The 13,057-nt window shown below is 43.3% G+C and overlaps 1 protein-coding gene across 2 annotated transcripts in view; it reads right to left on the reverse strand.

Annotated features, from left to right (window-relative positions):
* CTPS2 (CTP synthase 2) overlaps window positions 1-13,057 on the reverse strand; it is a 74,058-nt gene that overhangs the window by 51,181 nt on the left and 9,820 nt on the right. For both annotated transcript variants that reach the window (XM_055801213.1, XM_055801212.1), the window contains exons 7-11: window positions 10,633-10,713; window positions 8,406-8,557; window positions 8,036-8,168; window positions 1,394-1,482; window positions 515-609 (exon numbers count right to left, since the gene is read on the reverse strand). In XM_055801213.1, coding sequence (XP_055657188.1) covers window positions 515-609; window positions 1,394-1,482; window positions 8,036-8,168; window positions 8,406-8,557; window positions 10,633-10,713 — 550 coding nt within the window. The remainder of the gene's footprint in view (window positions 1-514; window positions 610-1,393; window positions 1,483-8,035; window positions 8,169-8,405; window positions 8,558-10,632; window positions 10,714-13,057) is intronic.

A 13,057-nucleotide genomic window follows, 5' to 3' on the forward strand; every position in this document is an offset into this window, starting at 1 on the left:
TGTACAAAGACACCTAAGTTTTCTGCACACTGATTAGTATCTATAAGATGCTAAGCAAAGATGGAGAACAAAGACTCCCCACTTAACGTGAATATAGCAAATAAAACCTTTGAAGTAGGGACAGTCTTCTCGTTCCTTCCTTATACACTAGATGTACTATGTGACTATGACCCTGACATTATTTACAAGACAAATACAACAGCACAAATACTTCCCTAAGACATGATCCTTCTATAGCAGGGGTCCTCAAACTACGGCCCGCGGGCAGGATACGGCCCCCCAGGGTCCTCAATCCGGCCCCCGGTATTTACAGACCCCCCCGCCGGGGGTTGGGGGGGGAAACCAAGCAGCCGCAGATGACGGCCTGCCACTGCATCCGCGCGCCGGCACCCTGGTTAAACAGTTTGAGGACCCGTGTTCTATAGTATATGTTTGTCTGGGGTTTTTTAAATCAAATCAATTAGCTTGCTATACACCTTCAAAACACAGTAATTTCTGACTCTAATGATCTTACCAAGAAAAGGCTTTTTCTTTGTTCTTGCCCAGGAGATAGCTTGGAGTTTGCCTTCTGTTCCCCTAATTCCAAACCCTCCTGGGACCAGAATGCCACTGTAATGACAGCCATATATAAAGAAACCAACATGTAGAATCAAGCCAGCAAAGGAAGCCCATACAAACTGAAGAAAGACTTCTGAAGTTATAACAATGCAAGCACAATGCACAAAAGGCATGTTTTGTATGACATGTATTCAGAATACACAGAATTTAACTCTAAATTTGGAGATTTGTCTCATCCATCCACCCCAATTCTCATCTGACCAACCTCATGCTTCAGAGTGAAGTTCCCACTGCTTAAATACATATTACTTAAACTAGCTACACATTCACTACTCTAGGACCCTAACACCAAAACTTTATGCCTACTAAGTAATACTGAAGAAACAAAATGCATTTTGAAAACAAACAACATCCCATTACAAACACAGATTGAAATCCCAACAATGATTCTTAACACAGATATTTGCAGTGTCACCAGCATTTACTAAGCTTTTATCTAACTACCTTTCACGAAGATGCACGTTGAAAAGAAAAATCTTTGACAACTGACCTGCACTGTAAAGAAAGTCCAGCTATAAAAAAAACCACCACCCCTCAAAAAAGCCCAACCAAACATCTGCAACTTGTCTAAAGAGATTAAAGCAGAGTTTGAGCATATAAGTTGATAGTATAATTTTCTATATCTGAAGCTAGTCACCAACCACACACATCTATCCCTTTATGTAAGTAACAGAAGTTTGGATGCAGTGAGAAATGCTTTACTGAAGAATTTTTCATTACATGAAATAAATATCATGGTCTGAATTTGGGATACAGAATACCCAATGCCACTTACTCTGCTTTGCACAGTTTGTGCCATGCCTGGTGATATTTCACTGAGTTCTCCGCTTCTGTAGAACGTTCGAGTTCTGTTGAATCTATGTACTAATAAAGAAAAATACGCAATTAAATAGTCTTTTCTTCCACAGGAAGAGCAGCACACACTGTATAAGCAACTTTTCAATAGCATTACGTCAAACTATTAGTTTCAAGTGAATTTCCCAATAAAACTCTAAGAACTTTACTGAAGACCCAGTATTTGCTCTTGTTCCAGCAACACATGTCCCCTTCTTTGCCCATAGCTCCAAAGTTCTGCATGCCTTCAGTCCTCATTTTGCTATCCTCCAGGTAAGCAGACTTCCTAGAATGTTTCATAACTGTGTACCCAGGTTTTCTTCCTGTGGAAATCAGGGCACCAGTCAAGGGGTGGTGCTGACCTTATCCTGACATCCAAATGAGATGTGGCCAGGGTGTTCACTTCCTTAGCTTTTGGGTGCCACAGTTTACCTCATCTTATCATAAGACTGGATAAACCTGCATTGTCTAGAGTGTGAGAAAGGCACTCCTGGGGACTGTTGTGAAAACATCAACTGTAGAGAGGGAGGCAGACCCATGATCGATGTCCTACTAGAAATACTGCATCAGAATCTCTACTGCATGGCTCCTGAGGTACCACTAGAGCAAGTGAGTGCAGTGGCTACGCACTGTACTGGGGACATAAAACGTCAGAGTTTGATTCTTGTTTTTTTCAGTCTTTTCCACAGAATAACATAATTAATAGCACCCCGCTCTAGAGTCCATCCCCCATGAAAACGAGATCACCTGAAATGACAGAACTTATCTGTGTGCAGACAAATGAAACCAACAGGAAGACTTCTGCAAATTTTCCAGATTGGATTGCCTTCTAGCAAACATTTTCTACTTTTTCCACACTCCAGAAGGCATCAAAAATACAACAGAAAAATAACTACTTATGAATGCTGTTATTCCATACTAGTAGAACACTATAGGATCAACTAAAAGTACACTTTACCATGCTAGGAGGTTGGAAAAAGAAACGAATTACAATTTAAGTTAATCATGGTTTCCTTGCCAAACATTTTGAGCCAGCACATTTAGCACTTCAAGTAGCATCAACATTTCATCATTCAGGCATGTGGATGCTAGGTTATGAGCTGGACGCCACACGCAATATTAAGCAGTTCATTCAGAACACAGGATTATACAGACAGCCTTTGGACAAAACCACTAAAAAGGAGGTTAGCACATGCAGGCAATTACAGTAAGAGCACTTGTCTGTTAAGATTTCAACACCACACTGGAGTTCCAGCCATCATCGATTCACATGCTTCTTAATGCAAAAGCCCCACCAAACTTAAGACCAGCTGCACACAAAGCTAACCATGCATTTTCAGACTTGGTACTTTTCACTTTTTTGCTAAAAGTAGAGTTATTTTACTTATCATAAAAACATCCCACTACGCAGCTGTTGGTAGAAAAGACTACAGTGACAGAATCACATAGACCAGAAAGGGCCTTTGGAGGTCTCTAGCCCAATCCCCTGCTCAAAGCAGGTCAAATTAGAGCAGGCTGCTCAGGGCCATTTCCAGACAAAATCTGAAAATCTCCAGAGATTATTTCTGGCTGTTCCCACTTTCTTTTTCTCCATGCACCCAGAAACAACTTTTTGGAGTGTTTCCTCCATAATCTTCCCAGGGAATGAGGCGAGGCTGACCACCTGCCATGTCCACAGATTGTCCTTTCTGCTTTTTTTGAGGACTGGTGCAACACTTCCCTTCTCTAGTCATAGAATCATAGAAGCATTTCAGTTGGAAAAGACCTTCAAGATCATTGAGTGCAACCATTAACGCAGCACTGCCAAGTCCACCACTAAACCACATCTACACATCTGTGAAATACCTCCAGGGATGGTGACTCACCCACCTCCCTGGGCAGCCTGTTCCAGTGCCTGACCACCCTTTCAGTGAATAAATTTTTTCCAATCTAATCTAAACCTCCAACGGTGCAACTTGAGGCTATTTCCTCTAGTCCTATCACTTGTTACTTGGGAAAAGAGACTGGCACCCACCTCACTACAACCTCCTTCTAAGTAGTTGTAGAGCGAGGTGGTCTCCCCTCTTTCCACCTTCAAATATAGTTTAAAGCTCTTTCAATGAGCCCTGCCAACTCCTGTGCAAAGACCCTTTTCCCCCTTTGAGACAGGTGTACTCCGCCTGTTGCCAGCGGGGCTGCTGCCGTGCAAACTGACCCAGGATCAAACAACACAAAATTCTGCCCACGACACCAGGCTCGCAGCCAGGTGTGGATCTGCTGGCTCTTCCTGCGGCTTCCCTCATGGCTCCCTGCACCTGGAAGGATCCAGGAGAGCACTGCTCGTGCTCCTGATCCCTTAACCAGTCGTCCCAAGGCCCTGGAGTGTCCCTTGGTTGCCCTCGGACTTCTTGTTGCAACTTCATCGCTGCCTACCTGAAAAACCAGCAACGGGTAATAACCCGAGGGCCGTACCGGGGCGGGCAGCTTTCTCCTCACGTCTTTAACCCAGGCCCCAGGGAGGCAGCACCTTCCCTAAGGAGTGGGTCCGCTCTGCGTGTCGGGCCTTCTGTTCCCCTCAGGAGAGAGTCTCCTATGACAATGACCCATCTTTTTTTATGGAAGGTTTTGATACAGGGCATAGGCCGACTTAACCTTGGTAACACCTCTAAGCTAGACAAACCACCACCCTAATTATTGTCTGGTTCCACTTGCAGAGCCTCATCCCTGTTAGGCAAAGGCAGCTGGGAAGGCAGGGTAGTCACAGAGGTGACCTGCCTGCTGCGGCCATGTCCCAATTTCATCTGGAATAGACTGGTACAGTGCTGCGTTTTGGGTTTGGTGTGAGAACAATGGTTAATAAAGCATTGATGGTTTTAGTTGTTGCTAAGTAATGGTTACGTGAAGTCAAGGACCTTTCAGTTTCTCAGCCCCTGCCAGCCAGAGGGCTGGAGGGGCACAAGAAAGTGGGAGGGGACACAGCTGGGACAGCTGACCTGAACTAGGCAGAGGGGTATTCCATACCACAGAACATCATGCTCGTTACAGGGGGGAGCTGGCCCGGGCCTGCTGGTCACTGCTGGGGGACTGGCCGGGCATCAGTCAGCAGGTGGTGAGCAGTTGTATTGTGCATCACTTGGGGGTTATTTTTTCCCCCCTCCCTTTGGCTTTTATTAGTCTCCCCTTTCTCTCTCCTTTTCATTACAATTGTTGGGGTTTTTTTGTTTGAGTTATTAAAGTGTTCTTCTCTCAACCCCCAAGTTTTACCTCTTTGCCCATTCTCTTCCCCATGCCTCTGGGGGGTGGGGGAGTGAGCGAGCAGCTGCCCAGTACTTAGCTGCCAGCTAGGGCTAAACCACAACAGCCGGGCAGGAGCTGGCCACCGCTGCCCCTGTCCCTTGAGTCACTGTGTTCAGCCAGGCAGAGAGAGGAGAGGGAATCGCCCTGTCTGCCTGTCGGGCCCGTCTCACGGAAGGCAGCATGCGATTCCAGCAGTCAGCCTCTCTCTCTCTCTCGCACTCCCCAATACTCCTTAACCTACTCACCTCCCCACACAGCTCTGCCATTAAGCAGAGTCGTCCCTCTGTCTGGGTAAACCTCCCACAGGAGCACTCACTGCCACCGTCTACCCAGTACTGGTACAAACCGGGCACAGCCTGCAGCCTGGCACCTGGGTGGCAGCGTGTACCCACCAGAGCTGTGTCTGGGCAGCTGCATCCATCGTGGTGGGTGCAAAGTTTAAGAGAGGCCATGGCTTTCTGCCAGGTGGATACCATTGCTCCCTGGTCAAGCTGGCAGGGCTTCAGCACCCACCCTGCTGCACGAACTGCCGCACCACACCTGGTTGTCATGCCCCTGGTCTCTGGTGCTCTCAGGGGCTTCTTCTATAGGTAGGGGTGGGCTCAGCCAAGTCCCACCACGTGGTGTAAGCTGGGGTCTCCCTGTAGCTCCCTCTGCTCCCCCAGAGGTTCCTCTGGTTCAGGAAACCACCCTACACACAATGCTGGAGCGCTCTGCTACAGATCCTGCCAGCAGCAGAGCCGAGGTGCTCACCTTGGGGGAAGTTCTCTCAGTTGCCAGTTGCCATGACCCTTCAAAGCTAATGGGAGAGTAGCATGACAATGACACCAGCCAGCTCCCTCAGCACTCTGGGATGCATTCTGTCTGGTCCCATGGACTTGCACATGTCCAGCTGGTGTGAGGTCTTCCCAACTATATGTGTATGTATATTGTGGAACAAAACTTATGCTGGAGGAAAGCTTATCTATTTCCTACAAATACAGTGATTTTACTTTTTTACTTCCACAATACATCTTTCACTTTCTCTTCAAGAAAAGGGGACAGCTTAAGCCTTAAAACATAAGCTATTTCTTCCCTAAGCCTAGTTTCTGGTAGAGTTTTTGATTTGGGTGGGTTTTTTGTATTTTCCATGATATCTACCAACTGGCTTCTTAGTGACACGAACATATAACATTTACTTGAATTCTGCTTAGTCCTTATAATTCCAGAGATGCTTTTCAGTGGTGAACGTTATGCGTAAGTTCCTTACTATGTAAAAAATATTTCCTCTTATTAAACACGAAGTTATTTTCTTTTCTGGAGTGGCTCCCTAGCTGTATTACATGATAGGTAGCAAGCAGTTCTCTGTCTCTATACTATTCAACGTTCAGGATACTTTACAGAGGACAAGTAGAAGGACACTAAGATAAGCAGTTTCTGGAGATTTTTTCCTTTTCTCTTAATAGGAAGGGCCTCTTCCCCCTCCCCAGAAAATAAACCAACCCACTTGTCTCAGTAAAGAAGTCCTACAGAAAAAATAGTTCAGATTTGCTTTTGTTTGTGCATCTCTGCATCCCTCCCCTTACTTGAAAAGGTTCTGGGATGACATCAACAATGAGAAGCAAAAGATGGAAGGATTTGCAGCCGATTGATGTGCCTGACAAGCAGCACACTGATACTGTGAAAGAACAACAGGGTGATTTCAGAGCTCGCAACAGCACAAGCCACAGTGAAGTGAAAAGTAAATTCTATATCATCACAAGTTGCTGCAACTACTTCACCATCTGATTAACAGTCCATCAGAACCAAGCAGTGATGGGAGGGTACAAAACATAATCGGTTGTCTTGGTACAGGGCTAGTCACCTTCTCCACCAAGTCACTGAAAAGAAAACACCTCGGGTGATACGTTCCTGGTGAGTTCTCAAGCATACAGAAGTATGTTACCAGGTTTCTGATATGAGAAACTCTTTCTTTAGTACTCGGTGTTCATGGTTTAGGGCACTTCTCCCCAAAAGACTCTGGAACTATCACTGTAAACAGGACTCCCATGTATTCATTACTCTGTGCTTCATTAAAGTACATACGCAACCCCATTTGTTGTAGGTGCTCTCATAGCTTCCTTCTGGGATACATCGACAGAGACAACAGAATAGCCTTTGGCCTTCTGCCTTTAGCAACCCGTTAAGCCATCCTGGATACTAATGACCTCCATTGTCAAAAAGTGGTTACCTTCCAGTAAGAAACTTTCTAGAGCCAAGTGGAAACATCCTGCTTTCCTTGCACAAACAACCATGAATAGCTTTTGACCACCCTGAAACTTTCACTCTTAATGTCTTCTAGTTTTTATGCCATGAAAAAGGGAATGATTAACAAAGGTCACAGGCTTCAGGAATTTTCAGCAGTTACCGAAGTGCATACACACACAAACCTGCTTCCATCAGAGACAGGCAGAGACCAAAACCTACTGAGTGCAATACAGCCTTCAACGGCCCACTGTGATCAGTTTATCTCTTATCATTTAATGACTCACTATAAAGTAGCGTGTCATTGGTGACACTTTGCAACCATTTATTACTATTTTGCTACTGCAAGTTGCTAAAATGTCCTCTGTACCCATTAAGTGAAAATAATACACACTTCCACGCTGCTTCTCTGCCCCAGACTTGTCAACCCTAGCAACAAAACTCAGCAATGGAAACTAATAGTTCCACCAGTGAGAAAGCTGATAACAGTTTTTCCCTGTGTAGTTCAACTTTGTATTATCATTAAAATGAGACAAATTAGATACCTAAATAGTCCTTTATTTGAGGAACTACTATCTTGAAGAAACTAAGTTTATGTCTCAATTCTGGTATCATCAGAATTCTGAAGATATAATGAATGGCCCTCAGAATATTAACTGAAATGAAGAGCAACAGCTCCTGGAACCCAATTTTTAAAAAGAAACTAAACAGCTTTCCAATTTACCCACCTTCTCCTGTCTTTAAGCTAATCTCATTAACACGATAAACAGTCTCATGAGAACGAGTGAAAACTACCTTTGACAGTAAATATAAATTTGCAGGTAAAGTCTGCTTTTTCATCAGATCCAGTCCAGGGTAATTGCAGTGTTGATTTTAGGTAAGTTTATTTCCAAATAAAATAATCAAATCTGTAAACACTTCTTAAAAAAAAAAAAAAAAGAGAGAGAGAGATGTTTGGCCAGTCTGTATTTACCTGCACGATCCATTTTCTAATTTCCACATGAATTTAAACTGCCTCACATGATGGGAACTAGTAGAGCACATACAAAGTATTCCTGAAAACAAAATCCAGAAATATCCTCACCATTAAATCCAGTTTGTGATTAATTGCCAGCGCAGAGTGTTCCAGAGCCTTGAAAACAGATGCATAGCAATCACTTAGTTTTGTGTACTTGCCAACGAGAGCTATGGAACACACCTTCAGCAGTCTTTCGTACCTGACAAAAACAAGTTTTTCAGTTGTTACACCAATTTTCACAGAGAAAACATTTTAACAGTGTTTTCTTTTTCTTTAACTTCACAAAACATCATCTAAAAATCTCAAAACTGATGAACTTTTTAAACCAGACCATTCACAGGTGCTGATCAGCAGCATGCTACTGACCCCAGCCCAGCAGCTAAAAACCTAACTTGAACTAGAACACTTCTAGAAAAAGCAGCAGGAGTTAGAATACCTGTCAGCCATTTTCTTCCATTTCATTAGAAGATCACTTGGTTGGTCATCAATAGGTAAATTTAACCTCTGTTTAAAATACTTAATGATGCCTTGCTCCTCCAACAGGATTGGTACTCGGTAAGTGGAAGAAACATCATGGATAAATATCACCTAACAAAAACAAGCGTAACATAAAACTAATCTAAAAAAATTTCATTGAAAACATACATTCTATTTTTTATATACTACATGTGCTGTCCTGGTGGACACCAAGTTGAATATGAGTCAACCAACAGTATCATGGATTGCATTAGGAGAAGTGTTGCCAGTAGGTCAAGAGTGGCAATCCTTCCCCTCCACCCAGCACTGGTGAGGCCACATCTGGAGTACTGGGTCCAGTTCTGGGCTCCCCAGTAAAAGAGAGACATGGACATAAAGGAAAGAGTTCATGGCCCAAAGTCCCATAAAGGTGATTAAGGGAGTGGAACACCTCTCCTAAGAGGAAAGGCTGAGCAAGCTGGGACTGCTCAGCCTGGAAAAGAAAAGGCTTGGGGGTTGGGGGTGAAAAATCTCCTCTCAGGTATTTCTGTACATTGATAAGGATGCAAAGAAGATAGTGCCCAGCTCTCTTCAGTGGTGCCTTGTAACAGGACAAGAGGCAACGAGCACAAACAGAAACACAGAAGGTTCCCTCTGAACATGTAGAAACACTTTTTCACTGTGAGAGTGACCAAGCCCTGGCACACATTGCCCAAGGTTGTTGTGGAGTCTCCATCCTTGGAGATAGTCAAAAGCTGTTTGAATAATGGTCCTGGGCAACTGGCTGCAGGTGGCCCTGCTTGAGCAGGGGAGTTGGACCTCCCTTCCAATCTCAACTACTCAGTGATTCTACAACAGCAAATAAACGGGAAAGGTGTACTGAAAAGACTGATTCCCTTGAGATTGTAAACCACTGATCTAGACACAAAATAACCGTAGCTTCTTCTCTAATGGCATTGCACATAGCTCCAGGAAAAAGCCTGATGATGCATCTAATTCTTCTGTTCACAAGAAACCGAGGATTATTCTAGGGATTACATTGACATGTGACCAGTGAGATCTAGAAGTGATTCATTAATTTTAAGACATACAGGGGAAATTAAGAATGGCTTTCCAGAATTCTGACGAATACAGTTATGAAAAGTAAAAAAAAAAAAAAAGGATAAAGAAAAAAATAAGGCTGCTACATACAATGGCACCTAGCAGCACCCCAGTTCAGTCCACTGGATCTAACTACCAGGGACACACCTATACTACACATTCCAGTGCAGTGGATAGACATCTGAGCTAGTCAGAACAGCGCAAGAAGAGTGCAGCACTCTGCCTGGGATCATACACTCAGCTTCTCATGAAAGCTGTGACTGGTACAACTACTCAGCTTCTACCCTAAAAGGCAGAACTTTGGGGAAAAACAACAGTGCCATGAAGACAGGTCCCTCCCTGCCAGGGAGCTCTTATGGAAGTGCAGTTACACATGGGACTCTTGGTCCAGGTAGATTGGTGGTGTAACTGCAGTTGGAATCTGAGTATGTATATGCTTACATAAAAAGCACACACCATTTCTGTTCGATTAAACTGCCAGTTGCTTCTCTCTGGCTGCAGAACCAGAAAGGCATTTCTGAAGGATCTTCCAGATGCTAACTCAAGGATCTTGTCTTCCAGAGACAGTAAGATGAAAGGGGCCAGGTGGGGGGGGGAGGGTGGCGGGGGGAGGAGGGAGTAATGGCCACACTGCCCTCTCTGTCCTTATCTGGACTTATACTCAGAAAAAGCTTTTTCTTACACACATGCAGAGAGAGAAGTCAACACTGATACATATTTGAAATCTATTATCCCTTTAATATTATCCATTACATAGAAAAGTCAAATGCTCTCACATGCAAAAATATTTAAGAGTATTTGATTTACCAAAATAACTATTTGAACACCAGTTAATCACAAACTATTAAGGCCAAAATCATCACACTTTAATTATAAAGGGATATATAACTACACAGTAGAGTTTTAAGCATGTTAAAGGACATGAATAACCTATTACATATTATCACAGTAAGAGTGTTCATCATGTGGCTGTGATGACTTATGGACATAAGCAAAACCCCTAGCTTTAACCACATTTTGTTCATCCATTACTATGTTTATAATAATAATAAATAACAATAATAATAATAATAAAATAATGATGAATAAAATATTAATGTACTGACCTGCTCAGGCTCCACATGGCAAAACATGGAAATCTTTTCCTTCACTGCCATTTCTATAGGTTTTGCACTTCTGCAAACAATCTGTCATAACAGAAGGAAAATCTTAAATATTTACTAGGCAAACCAATAGAATATCCTCAATACCGTTCATGGATAAATCTCCTTTGGAAGCACAGCACAAACAAACGTGCCTTTTTTTCCTTGTCCCCTCTTTTGGAGTTCTACAATATATCATAGCTCACAAAGATCTGCTGCCAAGGCAGAAGTGAATCAGTCATCTGCCCATACTGACTCACTTTTATTAATCTTTCTTTGGCATTTTCTGTAAACCTGCTTCCTCATGTTCTCCTTTCTTGTAGCTACTATTGGATACTGTTTGAAGATAAAATTCATAGACTTTGACAGTATAAGCACATGATTAAACCCACTTTGAAATCTATCATCCATCTGGCTGAGACAAATTTAAAGTTAATGCAGTCACAGAAATCAAAAACATCAGAATCAGCATGAAAATATAAAAGTACAGTAACAGTGGCAGAGATGCATCTCAAAGAAATATAATACAAAGAGGAGGAACATTTCAAGTGAATAGGCAAGTGTATAATCAGTTTTCAAAATGCTGTAAACACAGTCCATTATATCTGCAGATACAGCGTATTCATTAAGCACTTAGCACAGCCCATGGAGAATAGAAAGGCTCCTTTTACATCAACAGCTGAGACTGGCCCAGCATGCTACCTCAGGGAAGCCTGGGACAGACAGTGGGGTATCAGGTATTAAGAACAGGTCTAGCCAAGTTTAGATCAGGCAGCCTGGCAGCACAGTTTATAAAGGACGCCCTCCTGACTGCTGTTATAGGAGCTTCCCCATGTACTGTCTTGGCCTTGGGCTCCTGCCCAAGAGAACAACCATTTAAAGATTTCTTGAAGCAGTACCCAAGCAACTTTATAACAGCGCCAAGAGGCTGCGCTCAGAGTGTAATCTCTATGTTTTAGTGGTCAACAGCAGGCATTTGAAAAAAAACCATATATATATATACTGGCTTCTGGCAGTCCTGGAACTGCCCCAGACAAGAACTCAAGATGTGAGAAAGTGACTAGATTAGTCGGTTCTCTTTTTACTACATACACAATTAACAGGCTTTTAAAAATGAATGTGGGGGCCCAGGGAAGGGGGTAGGCAGCAGGGCACGTGTCAGGCACTGGCAATTATCTTAAGGGCCTTCCAAATTTAGGCCCTGAAGCTTGGAATATACAGCAACATTGCATTAAGTCTTTCCGTCCACAAGCTGATTACAGTTACCAGGTCACAACAATCTGAAGCTACCTAACACATTCTTCACATATCCCATTTATAAAGGCATTGGTTTTGTAGTTATAAACATCCTTTTTGATAAATGTAAAAAAAAAAAAGTTTAATAAAAATCAGAAAGAAGCACAACACAAAATTTAGTTATGTGACTATCCTTTTAAGAATAACTTTTCCTTTTTGAGGATGTAACTATTATACAGAAGCTGTGACTATTCTTCTACTTTTTCATTTCTGAGAAAGGCTAAGAAGCTTTTTCTGCCAGTGGACTTTATGGGAATGGAAAGTGCTCAACAACTTCCAGAATCAAGTAAGAAAAATATTCTTTGACTTAACAAGCAGCCTCACACCAAAGAGCAAAAATGTCCTTTTCTGTTCCTGAAGCAGACCTGAAAACAGAGTGTGTCTACAGCAGCACCAGCTTCCTAAGCTCAGGAAGATACAAGCATAAGTTTGAATTGGGGCTGTACTGGCATCTGAAGCTGTGCTGCCCTGGTTTCACTGCTATCAACGCTTGACCAAGCAGATTAACATCAACGGCAGCCAGGTATCACAACAGGGAGCTGCAATCTGCTCATGTGCTCCCAAGGAAAAGTATCAGGGAGGCAAACACTGCGTCCAGAGAATAAGCACAGACCATTACTAGAGCACTGGGGAGAAAGAACAGGAGAAGTTGAGCATTTGTCATCATTTGCCAACCAGCATGAGGCAAAACTTGTTGGCTTTATGTTCACTATAGTATGTGGTGCAAGAAGGAGTTGAGAGCAGTCCAGCAGAGAAGGACTTGAAAGTTCTGGTGGAATAAAAGCTCAACATGACCCAGCACTGTAGCAAGCATAGCCAGCAGGTCAAGGGGGGTGATTCTGCCCCTCTGCTCCACTCTGGTGAGACCCCACCTGCAGTGCTGTGTTCAGCTCTGGGGTCCTCAGCACAGCAAAGACATGGACCTGTTGGAGCAGGTCCTAAGGAGGCCACAAAAACAATCAGAGGGCTGGAGCAGCTCTCCTGTGAAGAAAGACTGAGGGAGTTGGGGTTTGTTCAGACTGGAGAAGAGAAGGCTCCAGGCAGACTTTATCATGGCCTTTCAGTACTTAAAGGGGCTTTATAAAAAAGATGG

Source organism: Falco peregrinus, chromosome 4 (genome assembly GCF_023634155.1).
Source record: "Falco peregrinus isolate bFalPer1 chromosome 4, bFalPer1.pri, whole genome shotgun sequence".
Classification (NCBI taxonomy): domain Eukaryota; kingdom Metazoa; phylum Chordata; class Aves; order Falconiformes; family Falconidae; genus Falco; species Falco peregrinus.